The sequence below is a fragment of the Kogia breviceps genome, chromosome 3, assembly GCF_026419965.1.
Source record: "Kogia breviceps isolate mKogBre1 chromosome 3, mKogBre1 haplotype 1, whole genome shotgun sequence".
In the NCBI taxonomy this organism is placed as follows: Eukaryota; Metazoa; Chordata; class Mammalia; order Artiodactyla; family Physeteridae; genus Kogia; species Kogia breviceps.
The window spans coordinates 148566079-148592052 of record NC_081312.1 but is presented as its reverse complement, the minus strand read 5'-3'; the positions used below and the strand labels follow the sequence as shown (position 1 = coordinate 148592052).

Here is a 25974-nt window from a genome sequence, read left to right as displayed (position 1 = left end):
CCACATGCTGTGGAGTGGCTGGGCCCGTAAGCCATGGCCACTGAGCCTGTGCATCCGGAACCTGTGCTCTGCAATGGGAGAGGCCACAACAGTGAGAGGCCCACATACCACCACCACCAAAAAAAAAAATCTTCCAACAAACGAAAGCTCAGGACCCAGATGGCTTCACAGGTGAATTCTATCAAATATTTAGAGAAGAGCTAACACCTGTCCTTCTCAAACTCTTCCAAAATATAGCAGAGGGAGGAACACTCCCAAACTCATTCTTTGAGGCCACCATCACCCTGATACCAAAAGCAGACAAAGACGTCACAAAGAAAGAAAACTAGAGGCCAATATCACTGATGAACATAGATGCAAAAATACTCAGCAAAATACTAGCAAACAGAATTCAACAGCACATTAAAAGGATCACACACCATGAACAAGTGGGGTTTATCCCAGGAATACAAGGATTCTTCAAAATATGTCAATCAATCAATGAGATAAACCATAGTAACAAACTGAAGGAGAAAAACCATATGATCATCTCAATAGATGCAGAAAAAGCTTTCAACAAAATTCAACACTCATTTATGATAAAAACCCTCCAGAAAGTAGGCATAGAGGGAACTTACCTCAACATAAAAAATGCCATATATGACAAACCCACAGCCAACATCATTCTCAATAGCGAAAAACTGAAACCATTTCCTCTAAGATCAGGAACAAGACAAGATTGTCCACGCTCAACCGCTATTATTCAACATAGTTTTGGAAGTTTTAGCCACAGCAATCAGAGAAGAAAAAGAAATAAAAGGACTCCAAATCAGAAAAGAAGAAGTAAAACTGTCACTGTTTGCAGGTGACATGATACTATACACAGAGAATCCTAAAGATGCTACCAGAAAACCACTAGAGCTAATCAATGAATTTGGTAAATAGCAGCATACTAAATTCATGCACAGAAATCTCTTGCATTCCTGTACATTGATGATGAAAAATCTGAAGGAGAAATTAAGGAAACACTCCCATTTACCATTGCAACAAAAAGAATAAAATACCTAGGAATAAACCTACCTAAGGAGACAAAAGACCTGTATGCAGAAAACTATAAGACACTGATGAAAGAAATTAAAGATGATACGAACAGGTGGAGAGATATACCATGTTCTTAGATTGGAAGAATTGACACTGAAAACGACTCTATTACCCAAAGCAATCTACAGATTCAATGCAATCCCTATCAAACTACCAATGGCATTTTTCACAGAACTAGAACAAAAAATTTCACAATTTGTATGGAGACACAAAAGACCCTGAATAGCCAAAGCAATTTTGAGAAAGAAAAATGGAGCTGGAGGAATCAGGCTCCCTGACTTCAGATTATACTACTTAAAGCTACAGTAATCAAGACAGTATGGTACAGGCACAAGAACAGGAATATAGATCCAGGGAACAGGATAGAAAGCCCATAGATAAGCCCATGCACATATTGTCACCTTATTTTTGATAAAGGAGGCAAGAATATATGATGGAGAAAAGACAGCCTCTTCAATAAGTGGTGCTGGGAAAACTGGACAGCTACATGTAAAAGAATGAAATTAGGACACTCCCTAACACCACACACAAAAAATCCTCAAAATGGATTAAAGACCTAAATGTAAAGCCAGACACTATTAAACTCTTAGAGGAAAACATAGGCAGAACACTCTATAAATCATAAATCACAGCAAGATCCTTTTTGACCCACCTCCTAGAGAAATGGAAATAAAAACAAAACTAAACAAATGGGACCTTATGAAACTTCAAAGCTTTTGCACAGCAAAGGAAACCATAAACAAGATCAAAAGGCAACCCTCAGAATGGGAGAAAATAGTTGCAAATGAAGCAACTGACAAAGGATTAATCTCCAAGATTTACAAGCAACACACACAGCTCAATAACAAAAAACCAAACAACCCAATCCAAAAATGGGCAGAAGACCTAAACAGACATTTCTCCAAATAAGATATACAGATTGCCAACAAACACATGAAAGGATGCTCAACATCATTAATCATTAGAGAAATGCAAATCAAAACTACAATGAGAAATCATCTCACACTGGTCAGAATGGCCATCATCAGAAAGTCTACAAACAATAAATGCAGGAGAGGGTGTGGAGAAAAGGGAACACTCTTGCACTGCTGGTAGGAATGTAAATTGATACAGCCACTATGGAGAACAGTATGGAAGTTCCTTAAAAAACTAAAAATAGAACTACCATGCAACACAGCAATCCCACTACTGGGCATATACCCTGAGAAAACCATAATTCAAAAAGAGTTATGTACCAAAATGTTCATTGCAGCTCTATTTACAATAGTCAGGACATGGAGGCAACCTAGGTGTCCATCATCGGATGAACGGATAGAGAAGATGTGGCACATATATACAATGGAATATTACTCAGCCATGAAAGAGACAAAATTGAGTTATTTGTAGTGAGGTGGATAGACCTATAGTCTGTCATACAGAGTGAAGTAAGTCAGAAAGAGAAAAACAAATGCCATATGCTAACACATATATATGGAATCTAAGAAAAAAAAAAAGGTCATGAAGAACCTAGGGGTAAGACGGGAATAAAGACACAGACCTACTAGAGAATGGACTTGAGGATATGGGGAGGGGGAAGGGTAAGCTGTGACAAAGTGAGAGAGTGGCAGGGACATATATACACTACCAAATGTAAAATAGATAGCTAGTGGGAAGCAGCCACATAGCACAGGGAGATCAGCTCGGTGCTTTGTGACCACCTAGAGGGGTGGGATAGGGAGGGTGGGAAGGGAGGGATACGCAAGAGGGAAGAGATATGCGAACATATATATAACTGATTCACTTTGTTATAAAGCAGAAACTAACACACCATTGTAAAGCAATTATACTCCAATAAAGATGTTAAAAAAAAAAAAAAAGGAGTCATGTACCACAATGTTCATTGCAGCTCTATTTACAATACCCAGGACATGGAAGCAACCTAAGTGTCCATCAACAGATGAATGGATAAAGAAGATGTGGCACATATATTCAATGGAATATTACTCAGCCATAAAAAGAAACAAAATTGAGATATTTGTAGTGAAGTGGATGGACCTAGAGTCTGTGATACAGAGTGAAGTAAGTCAGAAAGAGAAAAACAAATACCATATGCTAACACATATATATGGAATCTAAAAAAGAAAAAACAAATGGTTCTGAAGAACCTAGGGGCAGGACAGGAATAAAGATGCAGATGGAGAGAATGGACTTGAGGACACGGGGAGGGGGAAGGGTAAGGTGGGATGAAGTGAGAGAGTGGCATGGACATACGTACACTACCAAATATAAAATAGATAGCTAGTGGGAAGCAGCCGCATAGCACCGGGAGATCAGCTCGGTGCTTTGTGACCACCTAGAAGGGTGAGATAGGGAGGGTGGGAGGGAGACGCAAGAGGGAGGGGATATGGGGATATATGTATATGTATAGCTGATTCACTTTGTGATACAGCAGAAACTAACACACCATTGTAAGGCAACTGTACTCCAATAAAGATGTTTAAAAAAAAAGAAGTGGGCAAAGGAAAGAAAGGCAGAGGGTCCTTTTCCCAGGAGCTCATGAGGACACTCAGTGTGCAGTTCAGTCCATGTTTAGGACTGCTGTCCAGCTTCTTAGTTGTCTACTTCTTTTTTCTAATAGAAACTGGGATATTGATTCCATGTCACTGAGAGAGGAAATAAATTTTAAAGCCATTAAATTAGAAACTTTTTCACATTTTCACTTTTACAAGGAGAGAGCTAACAGAGAAAGAGGTTAAAAGTAGTCATTCCAGGGTGTCCCTTACAATTGCATGAGCATATCTGGTATCATCTGAGAGGTGGTGAGCTATCTTCCTGCCTTGAAGGATCCTTCCATTAGCCCATCACTGAGCCCCAAACCCACCAGTTGAGACCCATTCCTTTGGTTTTCAAATTCTTTGGACCACATCAGGAAATAACATGTCAACACATGCGGACCTTAGCTGAAACTTCAAAAAGTAGGAAAGTGAATGTTATTTTTTCTACCTTTTTCAATTGTCTTGGTTAGAGTCTTCACTTGATCTTGTAACTTTTTAATCACTCTGTCCTTCATGTCTAACACTTCTTCAAGATCCTACAGAAATCAAAAGAAACAAGGACATTAGCTCAGAAGCATCTTAACCTATTTTTTGGTAATAGCTTTACTGAGCTATAATTCACACACCAAACAGTTCACCCATTTGAAGTGTACACTCAATGGTTTTTAGTATACTTAGTTGTGCAACCATCACTATCATCTAATTCCAGAATATTTTCATCACATTAGAAAGAAACATGTAACTTTTAGCTGGCACCCCTTTGTCCTCCTATTCCTTTCCAGCCCTTGGCAACCACTAATCTACCTTCTGTGTCTACATATTTGCCTGTTCTGGACATTCAGTATACATGGAATCATACAACATGTGGCCTTTCATGTTTGGCTTCTTTCACTTGGCATAATGTTTTCAAGGTTCATCCATGCTATAGCAGGTATCACTACTTCACTCCTTTTTGTGGCTGAATAATATCCTATTGTACAGAGAGACCACAGTTAACTTGATCTAATTTTCCCTTAATAAAGTAATGCCCATTGTAGAGAATTTTAAAATATGCAGGTGTGCAAATGGGCTCTCTGGATGTCAGAAGCTACAGGCAGAGAAACTTCAGAGATTTGGGTGCTGGCTTTGTGTCTCCTTCCTGATGAGGGGGTGGCTCAGCCCATGCTGAATTTGGCTCAAGAACCAGGAGAGTCTTGGATGCCTGTAAATATTTCCTATAAAGGGCACAGAGTGTATAGGTTTTTCCTGAATTCCAAGGGTTTTGACACAGAAAGGATTCAGGCTTCTCTGCTCCAGCAATGCCTACCACACAGTCAGTCACTGCAGCTTGGGCTCTCGGGTGACTCTCAGAGCCAAGGGAAGTTGTGCTGTGTCTACTCAGTGGCCACCTGTCCCCACTACAGTTCTGTGTCTCTGTCAAACACACGAGGAACTTTATCTGGCCTTATAAGTGAGGGTGTGGGTACAGTTTCTTCCTTTCTATTTGAGTCTATTCTATAATATATCTAAAAATTAATAAAGTTACCCATCAATCCTGGAGAACCTGGAGGAAATCACTGTTCACATTTTGATTTATTTCATTCTTTCCCCCCCCCCAATATGGCACATATACATTGTATAAAATTGGGTCATACTGCATGTAAAGTTTTACATCCTATGTTTCTCTTTCATTATATTGCAGGTATTTCCCTCTGTCATTGATAATATACCAAACTGTCATCTTAATGGTTAAGTCATATGATATATAATCACTTAATCTACCCACTACTGTTGGACATCCTTTCATTTACTAATTTTTTCTGTGACTAATAACACTACCAGTGTTAGGAAATGCACTTCCAGAGGTTCCTGATATTTGCCTCCAAACTACCTTTGAGAAAGTGGACACCAATTTCTATCCCCGGGAACCATATGTGACAGGGCCCCCTTCAGGGTGTTCTCACCAGCACCATAAGATCACTATTATTTGAGAGGCAAAATAATACCTCGTTTTAAGTTTGAATATCTCTGATAAATAGTGAGACTAAAACTCACTTAAACTGTTTTTTCCTTTTTATTTTTTTATATTATATTATTTTATTTTTTTTGCAGTACACGGGCCTCTCACTGTTGTGGCCTCTCCCATTGCGGAGCACAGGCTCCGGACGCACAGGCTCAGCGGCCATGGCTCACGAGCCCAGGCGCTCCGCGGCATGTGGGATCCTCTCGGACCGGGGCACGAACCCGTGTCCCCTGCATCGGCAGGCAGACTCTCAACCACTGCACCACCAGGGAAGCCCTGTTTTTTCCCTTTTAAAGTAATGATTTTCTTTGCTGAATGGTGTCCCCTCAAAATTCATATCCACTTAGAACCCCAGAATGTGACCTTCCTTGGAAATAGGGTCTTCGCAGTTGCAATTAAACTAAGGATCAACGTGAGATCAGAGGATCAGGATGGGTTCTAAATCCAGTGAGACTGTCCTTATAACAGACAAGAAAGGACACAGAGAGGCAAGGCCATAGGAAGAACAGGCAGAGAGTGGAATTAAACTACAAACCAAGGAATGCCAGGAACCACCAGGAGCTGCAAGAGGCAAGGAAGGACTCTCTTCTACAGACCTTGGAGGAGTGTGGCCCTGCTGACACCTTGAATTTGGACTTCTGACCTCCACATTGTGAGAGAACAAGTTTCTGTTGTTTTAAGCCCCTAGTTTGTGGTAATTTGTTATGGCGGCTCTAGGCAACTAATACAGTTAAGTCTCATTTGTGGGCGAAGTCGCCACCTAAGATATAGAAATTATATTCATCTATTCACTTGTAACACTGAGGCTACTGACGGGTTCAGGAATAGTGTGTTAGAACGAACACGTAGATATGACTGGTCCCCAGCTCCATGCACTGGGGAAGAAACAGGTCCAGCCCTTCCCTGCCTGGGAGGAGAGCCACACACATGAGGCGGGGGGCTCCTGAGGAGGGGCACTGAGTGGGACACCTCACTCTTCCCGGAGCATCAGAAACAAACTCACACAAATCCCACACAGCTCAGGCATTGACAACACCCAGAGCCACACTCTCACAGCTGAGTGAAGGCTCACACAGGACAAGATGTGCAACACACATGATCACCCACCTACCCTCTCCCTCACCACTGGCTCCTGCTGAGACCCCAGGGAAACACACGCAAACACAGCGGCAGAAGGTGGGACAGCCTCTCACGTTCAGCAGGCAGTTGCTTACCCAGTGTGATTTGAGAAACTTATTCTCTGAGAAACGTGCACCCCCCGCTCATAAAAGATGGTCCTCATCCAGGTGCCCTGACTGGAATGTGTTACTTCCTATTAAATGTTAAACTCTCTGGATTCCTCTTCAAAGTTGAATCCTGACATGGCAAAATGTGATTTTACCCTATCATGTTTTTCTTGTGAGATAGGAAATGAGGGACCCTGACGACAGGGAGCAGGGCCCGTGGACATGTGCAGGCTGACCAATGCCCGGGTGAGCCCTCCCGGGTCATGGTCTTGGAGGTTGCCAGGCCAGGAAGGGGCCTGTGAGCATCCACCTCCCAGGAAAGCACCCCATCTGCTACTTTGGTGCTTCTCATTCTTGTGGGTTTCACACACCAATGCAATTTCAAAAGAATTGCTGGAAGCTGACAGAGTTGCCAAATATCATTTTGACAAGGGCATTGACAATCTGATGAAGATTTTCACAAGTTAAAAAGTCAGTCATCTACTATCATGACCATTGCACAAAAGAACATTTTGACTCTGAAAACTGCAGGAAGGGCACACCCCCCAGAAGCAAGCATAGGCCTTTGTTGGGGTAAGCTCTGCTCAGAGAAGGTCACACATCAGCCTATCACCCCCAAGGTGCTCTGGGCCAGGGCGTCGTCATCTCAGATGGGTGCCGTCCATGGGACAGTGCTCAAGGTCCTCGCCACCCGTCCTCTCTCAGCCCTCGTCAATTCCCAGGCTCCCCTGAGGCAGCTGTAACCTCAGAGACCACCAGTCATTTGAGATAAGGAAACAGAATGCTCTGGTGGGAGGCAGATCCTGCTCATCGCATGTTTTAGGTGGCCTGACCCCCTTCAGTGATGCCTGCATATGCAGGCATCACTTATCAACAAGTGACAAAACTCCTCACCCCGTGTTCCACAGTAAGGCGAGATGCTTCCTGCTGGAAACTACTCTTGACTTCACTTTCAGTTTCAAGTGGTTTCCTCAAGTGCTCGCTGGCCTCCTGCATTTCTTGAATCTTATCCATCAGCTTCTCTTTCTCTTTGGTATGTATTTCATTAGGGGCTTCTATGGTTCTGAGAAAAGGATTAGGAAATTTTGATATCAGTTTGACCAACATGGAAATTGTCTCTCATTGTCATAGCAAACAGTGACCTTTCCAAAGATGGAAAAATACTTTGGCCATTTTATGTGTAAAGCAAGTGGTACCTGAATAGGGGAGTGCTCAAAGTGGGAGGAAGAGATCAGGGTTGATGGGGTATAAAAGTCCACCTCTGCTCCAGTCTCCTTAACCTGGTAAGAAGTTCTTGTCCCCACCTGCCTACACCCTTTGACTGCTCCCACGGGACATCCATATCCACTTACACCCTTATGACCAAAAGCTCAATAATTATCTCCTTTGTGAAAAGACCGGGAACAGCTACTCCAAAACCCAGCGATCAGAGAGAGAAGAAAAACCAATCCAAAGAGTTCTAAAATGGTGCTCACCACTTTCGTACTGTTTTGGGCCCTCATGTGGCCCCAATCCTACCAAAGAAGTCACATGATGAAAAATGCTCTCTGGGACATAGAGTGTCCATTTACTGTTCTTAAAATCAAGTATCTTAAGGATTTTTAAATTGGAATGGAACACTGATGACAAATTTGACATCTATTCCTCTGATGATTTAAATAATAATATGGGAGTCAACTTTAATCTGATGAGGATGACTTAGAAATGACTGTGAATAAAATACCCAGTGAAGGGGGCTTCCCTGGTGGCGCAGTGGTTGAGAATCCGCCTGCCGATGCAGGAGACACGGGTTCGTGCCCTGGTCCAGGAAGATCCCACATGCCGCGGAGCGACTAAGCCCGTGAGCCATGGCCGCTGGGCCTGCGCGTCCGGAGCCTGTGCTCCGCAACGGGAGAGGCCACAGCAGTGAGAGGCCCGCATACCGCAAAAAAAAAAAAAAAAAAAAAAATACCCAGTGAAGAAGTCAGGTTAATTGACTTTTCTGAAGATTATAGAGCTTTACAAAATACCTTTACCATACAAAACTGTAATCTAATCTAAGTTATAAAAAATATTATTTGATATGAGCAATGTTTTGTGATATGGAAAAACACTAGGATATAAAATGGTACCTTACTAATGAGCGTGAAACTCTAAAATTGTAATTCTAACTTGAGTTATGTATAAATAAGTAAATCTATACTTTATTACAAAAGCATTGAATTAAAATAGCTTCAAAAACATTTTTAGAAAAGGGAACCCTCTTGCACTGTTGGTGTGAATGTAAATTGATACAGCCACTATGGAGAACAGTAATGGAGTTTCCTTAAAAAACTAAAAATAGAACTACCATATGACCCAGCAATCCCACTACTGGGCATATACCCTGAGAAAACCATAATTCAAAAAGTCATGTACCAAAATGTTCATTGCAGCTCTATTTACGATAGCCAGGACATGGAAGCAACCTAAGTGTCCATCAACAGATGAATGGATAAAGAAGATGTGGCACATGTATACAATGGAATATTACTCAGCCATAAGAAGAAATGAAACGGAGTTATTTGTAATGAGGTGGATAGACCTGGAGTCTGTCATACAGAGTGAACTAAGTCAGAAGGAGAAAAACAAATACCGTATACTAACACATATATATGGACTCTAAGGGAAAAAAAAATGTCATGAAGAGATTAGTGGTAGGACGGGAATAAAACACAGACTTACTAGAGCATGGACTTGAGGATATGGGGAGGGGGAAGGGTAAGCTGTGACAAAGTGAGAGAGTGGCAGGGACATATATACACTATCAAATGTAAATTAGATAGCTAGTGGGAAGCTGCCGCATAGCACAGGGAGATCACCTCTGTGCTTTGTGACCACCTAGAGGGGTGGGATAGGGAAGGTGGGAGAGAGGGTGATGCAAGAGGGAAGAGATATGGGAACATACGTATATATATAACTGATTCACTTTGTTGTAAAGGAAAAACTAACACACTATTGTAAAACAGTTATACTCCAATAAAGATGTTTAAAAAAAAAAAAAGAGTCATGTACCACAATGTTCATTGCAGCACTATTTACAGTAGCCAGGACATGGAAGCAACTTAAGTGTCCATCGACAGATGAATGGATAAAGAAGATATGGCACATGTATACAATGGAATATTACTCAGCCATAAAAAGGAATGAAATTGGGTTATTTGTAGTGAGGTGGATGGACCCAGAGTCTGTCATACAGAGTGAAGTCAGTCAGAAAGAGAAAAACAAATACCATATGCTAACACATATATATGGAATCTAAAAAAAAAATGGTTCTGATGAACCTAGGGGCAGGACAGGAATAAAGACGTAGATGTAGAGAATGGACTTGAGGACGTGAGAGGGAAGGGTAAGCTGGGACAAAGTGAGAGAGTAGCAATGACATATATACACTACCAAATGTAAAACAGATAGCTAGTGGGAAGCAGCTGCATAGCACAGGGAGATCAGCTCGGTGCTTTGTGACCACCTAGAAGGGTGAGATAGGGAGGGTGGGAGGGAGACGCAAGAGGGAGGGGAAATGGGGATATATGTATATGTTTAGCTGATTCACTTTGTTATACAGCAGAAACTAACACACCATTGTAAAGCAATTATACTCCAATAAAGATGTTAAAAAAAAAAACCCCCAAAACAAAAAACCCCACCATTTAAAAAAAAGTATCTCATCCAGCTGGTGGCAAAACAGTTTCCTCACAAGGCTCTACCAGGCCCTCTGTTGGTCAGGGTGTAATCTGGGGTGTTTATCGATGAAGATTCTCTATCAACATGGATTTTAAGCCTTACCCTAAGTGGTCTGCTGAGAGAGAAACTGTTCTCTTTCACATGATCTTATGTAATCAATTTTTTCTGAAGAGATAATTCATGCATATGGCATAATGTTCTAAGGGTATAAAAGTCTACACAGTGAAAAGTAAGTCTCCTCCCTCCCCTGTGCACCAGCCACCCAGTTACCTTCCCTGCAGGCAACCAATGTTGTTTCATTTCTCATACACTCTCCCAGAGAAGGGTGTGTGTGTGTGTGTGTGTGTGTGTGTGTGTGTGTGTGTGTGTGTACACAAGTATTTCTTTTCTTCACACTTGAATGCTAACAAATTATATATCTTAATTAACACCTTGCTTTTTTGGTTTAATAACCTTTCTTTGGTATCACACACAATTTCAGAAAAGCATTACATGAATGTGAACCTGAGGTACATGCACGATGATACTTACTTTCTTTGCATTCCTTCCTCTTCCTGATTGTGATTCAACTGATGAGACAACTCTGCTAGTTTTCCTATAATGAGAAGAACTATCAGTCCTTTGGTGGCCATGTCACAGCATTCTGATTTGGGTTTGGTCGTATTTTCATATTTTCAGCTATCAGGGGTTCTAAACTGTACGCAGCTACAGATTAGCTTTTATGTGGTCTGAACAGTGTCTAAAAACTTTTCGCGCTTCCCTGGTGGCGCAGTGGTTGAGAGTCTGCCTGCCGATGCAGGGGACACGGGTTCGTGCCCCGGTCTGGGAGGATCCCACATGCTGCGGAGCGGCTGGGCCCGTGAGCCATGGCCGCTGAGCCTGCGCGTCCGGAGCCTGTGCTCCGCAACGGGAGAGGCCACAGCAGTGAGGGGCCCACGTACCGCAAAAACAAACAAACATACAAAACTTTTCAAGCCATTATTTAAAAATTGTGATATTTCACATAAAAACCTGGATTTCTGGTTTTTCTTTAAAAATAGGGATATCAAGCAATACTGGGGCCCGAATTCTTACTTGCCAACAATCAATGCACCCTGAAGGCAGCTGCCACCTTTATTTATTTATTTATTTATTTTTCTTTTTTTTTTTTTTTTTTTGCGGTACGTGGGCCTCGCACTGTTGTGGCCTCTCCCGTTGCGGAGCACAGGCTCCGGACGCGCAGGCCCAGCGGCCATGGCCCACGGGCCCAGCCGCTCCGCGGCACGCGGGATCCTCCCGGACCGGGGCACGAACCCGTGTCCCCTGCATCGGCAGGCGGATTCTCAACCACTGCGCCACCAGGGAAGCCCCTCTGGTTTTTCTTTAAAAATAGGGATATCAAGCAATACTGGTGCCCGAATTCTTACTTGCCAACAATCAATGCACCCTGAAGGCAGCTGCCACCTTTAAATGCCTATGAACCTTAATGTACTGTCCACCCAGCCCACTTCTCACATTTATGTCACCTGCCTGGCTCCATGGAGAATCAGTTTGATGATGATTTTTTTGGTCATTTCCTGGATACAGGAAACCATTTTCTAAAAGCAGCTTCATGAGGGTTCCAGTTACCTTTCATGTTTTCAGCTTGTTCGTTCAGGCGGATTTCAAGATCTTGCTTCTGTTTCTCCAGTTCTGCAATTTGCTGTTTAAAGTCTGGGATCATCTTTAGAGAAGAATTAGAAATATTAGAATACTTTCACGTATAAACTTTAAAATCTCAGAGCTGCTCAGAAGCAAACTGAACTGTCTAGGTCATTAACCTCATGGAACATACGTCTAGTATAGTTGTGTAAGAGGGCTAGCCAAAGCATAGACTGGATTGATGGAATTTTTTTTTTTTTTTAACCTCAAGACCTATATAGTCACAAGAAATACCAGCATGCTCAGGGTGAGCGGTTCTCAGATAGCTACAACCCTCCACATCTCCCAGGTCTCCTGGAGAGAAGGAAGTGTACATCTGGGAGGGTATATGGGAATTCTCTGCTGAGTTGAGGGAGGGATGATGTGAGGAAATGGCAGCCAGTCTCTGGTCCAGGCCCTGAGACATCATCTCCTCATCTAGAAACAGGAGAATCATCTCAAAGGGGTCCTACCATGCCCTTTGAATCCAGGCTGCACACGGCTCTGTTAGCAGAGGTCTGGAATGATCCAATATGTTTCATAATCCTCTGTCTTTGTCTAACTAATATTTGTTTAAATGTCCATCATTTCCACCCCTAGTCACATACGGAGAGTTTTTCTATTGTGCAAGTTTATGGAAACACCCGTGCCTCTGAAGTCCAAATGAAAAATACTTGTTTGACTGTGCAACTGGATTTCACTGCAAATTCCTCATTAAAGCGTCACCCAAGGAATAAACAAAGACGTGCAGGTCCTTAACTACCGTTCTATACGTCCTCTGTGCCCAGGGTCACATATGCTCATGTGTTGACACAGCACTGAGATTTCCTAATACTTCCAGGCTAGGAGGAGGAGGAGGAGCCAGTAAAGAAGTAGAGAAGCAGCAGCCAGCGAGGCGGGATGAGAAACCTGGGAGACCACAGTGTCCTGGAAGCCAGCAGAACAGAAAGGAGGGAGAGGGAGTCATTAACATCACCAAGTGCTGCTGAGTGACTAAGACAAGGGTGGAAAGGAACGCTCTGTGCTCAGCCCTGTGCAGGCAGATTCAGTTAGTGGGAGGGGCAGCCCACAGAATGGAGTGGCCACAGAGTAAACGGAAGGTGAGTGGAGAAATCACAGCCAGGTGGCATGGAGAAGTGTGGCCAAGTCCCCCAGAGAAATGGGGTGGTGGCTGCAAGGGGTGTGGGGTTAAGAAAGGATTGTTTTTGTTGAGAAGGTTCCTAAGGTATTTCTTAATTCCAGTAGACGTGAGTGAGAAGAAAGGATGAGACAAATGCAGTGGGAAAGAACAGGCATCACGGAAGAAGGAAGCTGTTGCAACAGTTGAGATGAGTGTCATGAGCAGGGCAACTGACCTTCTGAATGCACACCCCTCTCAAGAGGTACCTTTTTACCTTAATGCTTTTTGTTACTTGCCAAGGGGTTAGGGCTAGATTTTAAATGTATAGATTTAAGAGCACACACATCTCAGAATTTGGACCTATCCTATGGTAAACCCTCTTAAAATGCTTTCCAGCCTGGGGTAATTTTATAGTTTTATCTTCTGAACCAGCTATTGCACTCCTGGGAAATGTAATCTGTTTTACAGCTGAGACACTGAATTCTACTCCATTAACGCATAACATCTCCAGAATAATGGCCATGACTGGGGCCCGTGGCTGAGACCATACCATGTTTTCTGATGTTAGCCTGGTAACTTCATGACGGATACTTTCATTGATGTCATTCTCTTCTCTAAATAATTTCTGCAGGTGGTTGATTTCCTGACTTAGATGCACCACTTTGAAGTTCAGAGCTTCAATCTCCTTTTCGTAGCAATCCTTCTGGGACTGGAGATGGCTCTCCAAAATGCTGTTAGAGAAGGGGTCAAGAAGTTAACCGCACAGTCTTTATTCTGCTGATGACTCTGAGCGTGTACTTCTGCAGCAGTTATGAAAACCCACAATTAAGAGCCAGGCACCTAAGCACATAAAGTTTACTTGTGTACACAAGGTTACAGGCTATGGAATTAGGAACATATAATTATAAACTCCTAGCTGGTTAGGAAGTGTTATGTGGTGTTAACATGCAGTTAATGATAAGAAATTTTATTTTGGACATTATTAAAATTATATTTTTACTCTAATAATTAAAAAATATGTTCTGTTTGATGCAATGATGATAAAGATACATGTTATTATACATTTTTCAAAACCCATAGAATGTACAACACCAAGAGTAAGCCCTAGGGTAAACTATTGACTCTGGGTGATAATGATGTGTCAGCATAAGTTCATCGGTTTTAAAAGATGTACCCTCTGGTGAGAGATGTTGATAATGGCTGTGCGTGTGTAGGGGTAGTAGGTATATGAGAAACCTCTGTACTTTCTGTTTGGTTTGCTGTGAACCTAAAACTGCTCTAAAAATAGTTTACTAATTTTTAAAGAAGCAAACGCCTTAAATTTAAACATATCTATAGGGACTTCCCTGGTGGCGCAGTGGTTAAGAATCTGCCTGTCAATGCAGGGGACACGGGTTCGAGTCTTGGTCCCGGAAGATCCCACATGCCACGGAGCAACTAAGCCCGTACACCACAACTACTGAGGCCACGTGCCATAACTACTGAAGTCTGCGTGCCTAGAACCCGTGCTCCGCAACAAGAGAAGCCACTGCAATGAGAAGCCCACGCACTGCAACGAAGAGTAGCCCCCGCTCGCCACAACTAGAGAAAGCCCGTGCACAGCAACGAAGACCCAACACAGCCAAAAATTAAATAAATAAATAAATAAACATATTTATATATCTATAGCAACACTGGCTAACTTATTTGATATAGTCAGTTTTCATTGTACAGGTTATAGGTTTTATTACTTGGCCAGCTATCCCACAGAGAGACTGTTCTTCATTATTAAACTAATTTGCTCAATCTTCAAAGAAATATTTCCAGGGATTATTAGACCATTCTATTGTAAGGAATTTACTTTGTCTATCACATCTATGAAAGTTTTTTTTGAGTTTCCAATAGTACATTATCTCTGAAAAATCAGAAAGAACCTGAGGGAAATTTCTCACCGTGTTGCTTTCTTTAGTCCTTCATAAGCAAACCAAAGTTCTCCATCCTCATTTAAACGTTCCAAATCTTCCGGAGACAGCCTGCAACATGAGGAGGGTAAGAAAATCATCTCTTTCATGTGCTACCTTTTCTTAAATGCTCGGTAATACAAAACTGATTACCTGCTTCTTACATCTTGAGTGTTGTAGCTCTCGAGAAGTTGTTTGGTGATTTCTGACATCTTTTCTGAGAAAAAGGCAGAACTGGTATAAATTACATTTTTGCCTAATTTCTCTTTTCCCATTTCCTTTTTAAGGACCCAGTTCTCTAGCCCTTCAGACTCTCCAGCTAACCATCTCATCAGCTGACCAACTTACCAGCTATCCAACCAACCAACTAACTAACCAGCCTCAGACCAATCAAAGGACACACTGCCTTAGCAGTGACACCTATGATAAATTCAGCCTGCACCCCAATGGACTCAGTGACTCATATTTTCGTTACCTCTCATTTCCCGTTTCTGGGACTGCACATGCTTTTCCACGTCTATCTTCTGTGTCTGAAGTAGCTCTATCTCCTTTTCAAACTCAGAGATTGTCTGAATCCCAGCAAGGATGGAACCAGGTGAAGAAAAAACAGCTATCATAATTTACATCAGACAAAGGGAACACTATTACTGTATTATTTATCTATGCAAGTTGCCCTAACTGCAGTTTCTCAGTTAAAATCTTGTTAAACCATCACTGCCCATAAAGCTTGGCCTTAAAGCCTTAACTACCTAAAATACTGTGCTTCCCAGATGTACTTGGTTGTAGCAATAAAATTAGCTTCCCTACTATAAAAAGGGAAAAAATAAGTACTTACTACAAGCTTGGGGAGGGGAGGGAGAGGGGAAGGAGCTGTGAGAAGTCAAGCACAGGGGCTAAGTTCTCTCTCTCTGTATGATGAAATCTTGGATGCAAGGAAGCAGACAAAGTCAAGGGTCTGGGCTCCAGCTACGTTTAGATGTGGCCCAGTGGCAGGGGCAGGGCATGCCCTGGAGGTCTGGGAGTTGGCAGTGAGGGCATGACCTGGGTCCAAGAGGGGCAGCTCTGGTTGTGGGGAAGAGGCTGTATTCTGCCTCTGTTCATCTGTGAGCTCAGGTTTGTGCTTTTGTAGCTATGGGAGCTGTTCAGAGGTGAATAACCCTTCCTGGATATTTTCTCAGTTAGCCTAAGTGTTTAAAGGTTAAAGCTCTTGTTTCCACAGGGGGTGAAAAGGGAGATCAAGTTGGTATTTACTGATCATTTTACATACATGACCTCATCCTTGTAACAGGCCTATAAGGGGAGTAGAATGACCTTTTATAGATCAGAAAACTGAAGCTGCGTAAGCGTTACACGGCACGTTCAGGGTCACATGGACAGCTGACAGGGGACCCAGGACTATCCACCCTCAAGCCCGACTCTTGGTAATGTTTCAGTAAATGTTCCAAGTCATATTTGTATTTACTTATAGGCTTACTATAACATGTATCATGATGACAATGGGTTTATTTTCTTTGAAAATCAGACTAATCTCCTGAATATACCACATTGGAGAGTGTGGACCATAGTTTTAGCTACCAAAGAGGAAACAAGTGACAAATATTGGTGCTGTACTCCAAAGGCAGCCACATGATTTCCCAAGATATAGACTGCAGCCAGATGACGTGACTCCCAGATTGACATCAGTCTTATGTGGCTGCTAAGAACGCAGGACTCATAGGCATATGTGGTCCTTCCAGATTCCACAGTCCAATCTACTACTTTCAAACAATAGGAAACTAGGGCCCAGAGAATACTGGCAGTTCTGCTAAGAAATTCAGGCAACCCAGGTATGATTCCATGACACATCTTCTAAACTATGCACGGGTACTCCTTGATGATTACACAGGATATTTGTGTAATCATAACAATTATTCTACGAACATGTGTCTCACATAGCTAGTGGAAGCTTAAAAGCTTTCCAACCTTACACTAAAATGGTCTGCCTTGACCTACTAGAGCATGGACTTGAGGATATGGGGAGGGGGAAGGGTAAGCTGTGACGATGTGAGAGAGTGGCAGGGACATATACACACCACCAAATGTAAATTAGATAACTAGTGGGAAGCTGCAGCATAGCACAGGGAGTTCACCTCTGTGCTGTGTGACCACCTAGAGGGGTGGAATAGGGAGGGTGGGAGGGAGGGTGACACAAGAGGGAAGAGTTATGGGAACATATGTATATGTATAACTGATTCACTTTGTTGTAAAGGAGAAACTAACACACTATTGTAAAACAGTTATACTCAAATAAAGATGTTAAAATAAAATAAAATAAAAAAATAAAAAAATAAAAGTAATTTGCTTCTCCTGTAAAAAAAAAAAAAAATGGTCTGCCTTGAAGAATGGAGGGACAAACAGGTTTGTATTTTCCAATGGGGAAGGAATTTAGTTAAACCTTGATCGTCCAGGCATGGACCACAGCTTGGGTAGATTATCTGATAACACTTTAAAATGGAAGATTCTGATATGGTCATTTAATTTTAATACCGGTATTAACAGATACACAACATGATGGATTATATAAAAGGGGTTCACATCAATTTATAATTTAATATGGAAGTATTCTCTGGGTCAACATACTTGAACAACTTTATGTAAAGGTAATTTTTATAAAGTTAGAAAGCTGACTTTTAAAACATAAAAAAACAGTATTGCTAAGTCAAAGGCAGCAGGGGGGTTTATACTTGGAAGAATTGGAGGAACCGGGGTCCTTTGGCTTTCTGCCCTCACATGGGTGCTGTTAGGTGACCCTGCAGGGATGTGAAGTTCCTCCCTCTCGTGCAGGTCACACGAGTCAGCCAAAGAGCTTGTGCGGGAGTGAGGCGCTCCTACCTTTGCCTGCTTGCTCAGCCGGGCCACCTCCCCTTTCAGGCCATCAGAGGTGACCCGCTCTCCCTCCAGCTGATGCTGCAGTTGCATTTTCTCATCTTTGAGAGCTTTCATTTCTTCTTTCAAAAACCGGATCTGCTTCTCATAGTCTTGCGTTTTCAGTTCAAAACTTTTTTCAAGAAGTCTACGCAGCAAAAGAAAATTTTGAACCGTCTCTAAAGGCTTAACCCTGAAGTAGAACTACAGATCACTTGGAAAATAAGAGGCTCTTCCTTCAGAAAGGAAGAACCAAGTTAAGACCTATTGTGAGGACAATGGTCTTCTGGTTAGCAGACTTTCTGTCCCCTTTAGGCTAAGGCAGCTTCTTACACCTTCTGATCAGAGAAGTGTGGCTCTACAGGGGTCACTCCAAGGACGTGCAGGAGACGGAGGCTAAATGTAAGTAAAGACTCAATGCTTGTTGGGTGTCGTGCATCCCCCAAGCCGCCCCGGTTCCACGTGGTCCCCTAAGGGGGCCTCTTCACTCAGCAAAGACCGTGGCACATTCTGCTAAGTCTTGTCCCCTGCCTTGAACCAAGGATCCTTGGAGCAGTCTGGCTTAGTCCTAAACCAGTTAAATGGCTATTAAATTAATAGCCACTTAATATGTGAAAGGGTCCAGCTCTTCAATCATTTTAGAATAAACTGCAGCAAACCCAGGTGCCCAAAAGGCCACAGAAAGCCAATTCCTTGTACGACGACTGCTCAATTGAGCCCAAGAAAAATAACCAAAGAGAGATACAGAGCCTAGACCAGCCCTACACAGCTCACAAGGGCCCAGTCGGAATTGAAGCCTTCCTAGGAGCTCTGTGAGTTTACGAAATAATCTTCCCACTTGCTGGGCTGTCAACTCAGTCCATTTTATGACTTGCTTTTATAGCACAAAGGGGAAGATCCTGAGGAAGAGAGTCATATTCCCGATAGGTTTTTGTTTTGTTTTGTTTTTCTGGTACGCGGGCCTCTCACTGTTGTGGCCTCTCCTGTTGCAGAGCACAGGCTCCGGACGCGCAGGCTCAGTGGCCATGGCTCACAGGCCCAGCCGCTCTGCGGCACGTGGGATCCTCCCGGACCAGGGCACGAACCCGCGTCTCCTGCATCGGCAGGCGGACTCTCAACCACTGTGCCACCAGGGAAGCCCCCAGTAGGTTTTTGTTTCATTTATTCTTACAGGTATTAACAAACTTTTAAACTTTGTTTTCAGATTAAAAAAAAAAACTATAGCGCTCCTAAGAGGCCAGGAAAATACATTGGAAGAAGCAAATTGCAACCAGAAATCTTATGTAAAGAGAATCTCAGACGTGTAGCCTAAACTGACCAGAAGTGTGCCCACTGACTGTGGCACCTCTGAGCCTCTCAAGGATTGTGACAGGACCAAGTCTTCCCCAGTCAGCTGACCAGGGACCAAAAGGAGCTGCAGGTGAGGGCTGATGACGACTGCAAAGGGGTCAAAGTGACTTGGCCTCAGGCTGGCTCTCCAAGCCCCTGCTTGAAATGATCACTCCTAAGTGGCCCCAGAACACCAGCAGATGCCAATAGCTGAGCTCCTCTATCCTAGAGTTTAGAGTTCACTGAAAAACAGACTTTTCAAGGTAAAGAGTTAACTATCCCTATTTAAAAACTGATATAAGTATGATCCAGCAATTGCAGTCTTAGGTATATATCCAAAGAAAATGAAAACACTAATTCACAAGGATACATGCACCCCAATGTTCACAGTAGCACTAATTACAATAGCCAAGATATGGAAGTGTCCTAGAATGGATAAAGAAGATGTGGCACGGGCTTCCCTGGTGGCACAGTGGTTGAGAGTCCGCTTGCCGATGCAGGGGACACGGGTTCGTGCCCCGGTCCAGGAAGATCCCACATGCTGCGGAGCCATGGCCTGTGAGCCATGGCCACTGAGCCTGTGCGTCTGGAGCCTGTGCTCTGCAACGGGAGAGGTCACAACACTGAGAGGCCCGCATACCGCAAAAAAAAAAAAAGAAGATGTGGCATATGTATACAATGGAATATTACTCAGCCATAAAAAAGAAAATTTTCCATTTGCAACAACATGGATGAAACTGGGGGGTATGATACCTTAGTGAAATAAGTCAGACATAGAAAGACAAATACTGTGTGTTATCACTTATATGTGGAATCTAAAAAATAAAACAAATGAATGAATGTAGAAAAACAGAAACAGACTCACAGAGAACAAACTAGTGGCTACCAGTGGGGAGAGGGAAGGTGGAGGGGCAAGAAAGGGGGAGGGGATTAAGAGGTACAAACTACTATGTATAAAATAAATAAACTAAAAGGATATATTATATAACACAGGGAATATTAGCTAATATATTATACTAACTATAAATGGAGTACAATGTATAAAAATTTTGAATCACTATGTTGTACACATGAAACTAATATAATATTATAAATCAACGATACATCAAAAAAAAAAAACAACAAACAAAACTGATGTAGGATCATGAAACACTTTATGTATCTGTTAACTCTTGGAGATTTTCAGTGACACTCCCTCCCCTAACTGCTTAGCATCCTGCCCCCTTCATCCAGACCCAGGTTCTCCTGCTAACTAACTTCACAGGGAGGTTGTACATCCTGCCACCCAGGCAGCCCTGTGACTTCTAGCCTCCGACAGAGATATGCAAGAATATTCCGTCTCTCCCCAACACCCTGCCATGAATCCCTTACCCAGAGATCTAAAAACCTGTGAGTTGACTTCTTAAGAGAGGTGGGCACAGACTGTAGCCTCTAGACCTTAGCAAAGGATTTAATACTGAGACAGGAAAGCAGGACTGGTACAGTACAAGCTCATGGGGACCTGTCTTAATTTTTGTGAGATGGGTTACACACCTTACTGCCTGAGACAAGAGTCAAGTTTACAGATACAATGTGGGGGGTGAGGGGAAGGAAGGGAGGTTTATTTAAGAGGCAGTAATTTTCATCCTTGGACTTGATGGAAGATGAAGAGGTGGCAGTCTCTGTCTGAACTTCTCACTGTCTTGGCAATAAAGGTCCACTGTGCCCACAACTCCAGAACCTGTGCAGTGTCTGAGAGGTGCACGCTGGGCACTTAACTCTCACAAAGCTCAGTCTCTCACTTCCTAAAAATATTCACACCCTGCTCTCCTGTATCTGTGATCTGCTACCTGCAAGCTGAGAAGCAAAACAGAAAACAGCAGAGAGAGAAAAAAGCAGTGGCTTTAAGGCAAATGAGATTACGTACATTCTCTGTCGTTCTTCTTTCCGCATATCATCAAAGAGCTGCTTGGTGAGGCTGTCCATTTTTTCTGTGAAATAGAAGGAATGCTCTTTGAAATATGTCCGCAAAGCAATGCCTTGATTGTTTCATGTCACATTTAAGAAAGTGAGAATGTAAGAATAATCATGTGATATTTATGATTAATGGGATTTAAGATGAGCGTACAATTGTCATTTTTTATAAGTTAGAAATAGATAAGGGGGTTTCAAAATAATAACCCTCAGAAATTTGCTGTGTTGGAATCTATAAATAGTTTCACTCAGAGTACTTTCATTGGTCTGAATACCATTTGCTTTATGGAAATAGATATGTTGGCTTTGAGACAATAAATATTATTATTAAAAATAAACAGAAACCCTTTGGGAAGAAGATGATCAATTTATGACAGGGGTTCTCAATCTCAGCACTATTGATGCTTCGGGCTAGATAATTCTTTGCTGTGGAGAGGGGGCCATCCTGCTCATTGCAGGATGTTGACTGGCATCCCTGGCTTCTACCCACTGGAGGTCAGTAGCACCTCTGCTGTAGCTGTGACACCAAAAATGTCTCCAGACATTGCCAAATGTCCCCTGGTGGGGGTGTGGGAACAAAAGGGCCTTGGTGGAGAATCACTCATTCATGATAACCAAGAAAATAATAAAGTGTCTGTCTTCATTTGGGGAAGAGGAAGTCTAAAAAGCCACTGTTGCATTTAAATACAATACAAGAACCCAACACAAAGTATAGGTTAAGTGGGCACCTGACCACTGGGAAACAATCACTGGGGTTCAAGACAGCCTCCGGTTAGGACAGCTCCACGTTCCCAATGTGTCCACACACAACAGGTGCCCTTCAGAATGGGAGCAGGATTAACAGATGCAGCCCATCAAAGCCTGACAGCCCGATATGTGCTTAGCTGACACCTCGTCCTTGAGTTCTACCTCATTTCTGAGTCCTGCCCCAGAGGGGAGCCCAGGGATGACGTGACAGTAGTAATCCTCCACATGACTTTGTTTTTTTTAAAAAAAAGCCAACAGGTTAACAGTTTGTCTAATGCAGTGTAAAATGTCCCTGAATCAAAATGACTGCTTCAGAACGTCATGAGTCAGCCAGAAAATACTAGGGAAAATGCTTAAGCTTTAATTTAGAAGATACAGTATTTGGTATAACTTCAGTGTTTAATTCATTCACAGAATTGACTTCAATTCTGGTGTTCACCATCTAGGGCTATTTGCAAATGGGCTAAAGAGGCTGCCCCAATGGGACTTTCTTCCCCAAAGCAATGAGATTTTGCCCAAGGTGGAATCTCAAAAAGGGGAAACAGCATTCGATAATACCCTTGAGTCCCACATCACATGGGTAAGTGGAAGTTGGTGCTTTCATAAAACTCAGTTTGCCATGTGTAGGGAGATCCACAGGATAAGCAGTTTATAAACATGGGGTGTGTTTCAGGCACTTTTTATTTTTTTATTTTTTGTGGTACGCAGGCCCCTCACTGCTGCGGCCTCTCCCGTTGCGGAGCACAGGCTCCGGACGCGCAGGCTCAGCGGCCATGGCTCACGGGCCCAGCCGCTCCGCGGCATGTGGGACCTTCCCGGACCGGGACACGAACCCTCGTCCCCTGCATTGGCAGGCGGACTCTCAACCACTGCGCCACCAGGGAAGCCCTCAGGCACTTTTTAGATGGAGTTATAAAATTACCCACCCAAACATGTCAATGCTGTCAAACATATAATTTTCAGGACATACTTGTGGGAATTTAAAATTTTTTTTGTGGGAAATTCCACTTAAAGAAGTTAGAAAAAAGGACAAACACTCAAGAGGAATGGATTGTAATTAAAAAGCCCTTCCCTAATTCGTGTTCAAGGTTTACTCACAGACCTCTAACCTCTTCCTGTCCATCACTGCCACGTATGTGGGCCCCAGCACCCACATCATCAGCCCTTAAGAGACAGGGTGCAGGGCACAGTATCTGGAGCAGGAGGTCACGCCCATCCTGGGCATCACCTGAACACCCTGCCTGCTCTGCTGGCCACGTCTCAGGATGTTTACTTCCTCCTCCCGACATGTGCTTCTCCTGCTCTCTGACCTGAACCCCCAGGGCTTAGTGCTCCTCCAGATGCTGGCACATCCACCAACAGCTGGGCCTAAGGTGTGTGCCAGATCCCCAGGCCTGAACCCTTGCACTCCTGCCCCCACACTGGAGCTTAAGGAATAGCTCCCGGACACGACAGATAATCCAGTGTGGTGATTTAAACTACCTGGTGAGGAACCACTAGGCTCATGTTGCTGCTGCCTTTTCTGAGATTTAGCAAGGGCTTGCAATTAGAATTTGAGTCGGACAAGTACAGATGGACAGAGCTAGGCTAAGGATGGCTGCTCCACACTCCAAAGGAAAGTGATACTGCTGGTCCCAAGGGCCTGCATCTGACAGCTCAGGGCTGATGTACCTCAGTGCTAAGCAGGGCCCTTTGTTCAGGGCCAGGACAGTGGCAGAGGACCTGGGTACCACTTAGACTAAGTAACTTGGACAGAGCTGAAATCTGAGTGCAAATCCTTGGTAAGCCACAAACATTATCCCAACACTGCTCTGGACAATGCATCAGGATGACACAAGGTTTAAAAAAATACAGACTCTGAACCGTACCTACCACCACCACCCACAGATACTCCCCAACCCCATCTTCTGATATCACAGCTCCAGGCTGATGGCCCACCCATTGGTACTTTGTAAATGGCCCAGGAGGTTCTGAGACAGGGACGGCTGTGCTCCGACAAAAGATGGAAATAAACCAGATGAATCTGTAGGGTACAGTTGCCACGATTTGAATAAAGTTATTCTCTGTGGAGTGAAAGTTTTCTCATTATACCAGAGCCTCCTGGTCCACCCTGAAACTCAGTTCCCACCCAGTACCTATTTCCTGAATGACTGGACTTGTGAACGGGTGAATGCGTGTCGGGTCACCTAGGGCTTTACCTCTCAACTCCTCAGTCTTCTCTTGAAGCTTCAGCTGTATTTGTTCTTTTTGTATTTCCAATTCTGAATTACGCTTCTGAAGCTTTGCCAATTTCTAGCAAAGGGAAGACAAAAATGCTTTTTTGAAAACCTCACTTTGAGTTTTGTCACCACTGCCTGTATATTTTTAAATTAGTATTTTTTGGTCTCGGCTCCCATCCATAGGTAACAGCCGGCACCAGCCCACTGCAAGACGCTGTGTTTAGCTCCACATGCAAGGGCTCCATGTGACTTCAACAGACACTAGTTCCCAGCCTTGCCCAGAAATGGCTGAAATCAAGGGGAAAGAACCAAATCCAAGGTCTTCCCACAGTCAAGGAAACTTCTGTCTTTTCCTTGGCCAGGGTATTTATATACTTAATATAAGAAATTTATGATGTAAAGTGGATTCACACTTTGAGATGCAGGAAGGATGTGTGATCACGACCTAAGTTCTCTTGTCAAGTGCCTGCTGGGCTGGCAGCTGGGCCCCCTGGGTGCTGATGGCTGGTGACTGGCAGTGAGGCGGATGCCAGGAGCCGTGCTGGTGCAGCCAGGCATCTGGTCGGGGGGGAGTAGAGGGACGCCCTGGGGCCCCAGGCTGCCACTACGGTGGGTGCTGTGGCACTTCAGAAGGTACAGAACAGACGGTAATAAAGATCACCTGCTTAGAAAACAGCAGTTCACACTTTTGCAGGGCTCTATGACAGTCACTTGGTTAAATTATTTTATCTGACAATTTTATCTTCACAATAATTCTGTCAGTCCCTTTTTGTTATTCCCCTTTTACATATGAGGAAACCAAAAGTCAGAGAGGGTAAGTGACTTGTCCAAGGTTGCCCAGACAGAGAAGATTTGAACCTGGGATATCTGGTTTTTATGTCTACTGATCTTTTTACTACACCACAGAGATGAAAACCTGCCCATGTTTTACACTGATGCTCTGGGGGTGATGCTTCCAGGGTGCACACCAGGTGGACAAGTGACAGGAGATCAAGGTCATGCTGGAAGAGAGGGAAGCATCTGACCGGGGCTCTTTCTCAGGCCTTTCATCACTTTACAAACGTGGAAAGGAAGAGGAAACATTATATTGTGCTTCTTGAAGCATTAGCCTTCTCTTCCGCCCCCACCCGGACTCTAGGCCTCAGATCTCCCCTCCCCTAAGATGCAGGCTCTCTTTGGTAATGGAAGCCAATGGCAAAATCTGATTTGCCCTGCAGAAGTCTACTCTGTAGGAAAATGCTGCACTGTGATCTCTTTCACGGCACGACTCACAACCTATGCCCATAGTCACTTCCAGCACAGACCTCTTCCACGGAAGCCTTGTACCTCTTCCCCTTCTCCTCATAATTCTGCCTGTGGGTGGCTGCTCTGTCCAGCTCTGATTCCAGTTTCTGAATCTTCTCCACGTCACTGGCCTGAAGAGCAGCCAGGCTGGTCAGCTTTTCCACCAGCCCATGGTTCTCTCTGTTCTAGAGGAAAGAAACATCCTATACTTAGGGGTTTATCCAAAAGAAAGAAGCTGTTCCATTTGCTCCTCACATCTTCTCATCTAAGTCGGA

General features: G+C 43.4%; 1 protein-coding gene across 1 annotated transcript in view; it reads right to left on the bottom strand.

Annotated features, from left to right (window-relative positions):
• The window catches only part of MYO5C (myosin VC), a 115094-nt gene that overhangs the window by 25004 nt on the left and 64116 nt on the right, over positions 1–25974 (bottom strand). The window contains exons 22-33 of the mRNA XM_067029857.1: positions 25720–25884; positions 24395–24488; positions 21403–21466; positions 18135–18315; positions 15739–15832; positions 15417–15480; positions 15255–15335; positions 13874–14054; positions 12153–12246; positions 11076–11139; positions 7737–7905; positions 4063–4150 (exon numbers count right to left, since the gene is read on the bottom strand). Coding sequence (XP_066885958.1) covers positions 4063–4150; positions 7737–7905; positions 11076–11139; positions 12153–12246; positions 13874–14054; positions 15255–15335; positions 15417–15480; positions 15739–15832; positions 18135–18315; positions 21403–21466; positions 24395–24488; positions 25720–25884 — 1339 coding nt within the window. The remainder of the gene's footprint in view (positions 1–4062; positions 4151–7736; positions 7906–11075; positions 11140–12152; positions 12247–13873; positions 14055–15254; positions 15336–15416; positions 15481–15738; positions 15833–18134; positions 18316–21402; positions 21467–24394; positions 24489–25719; positions 25885–25974) is intronic.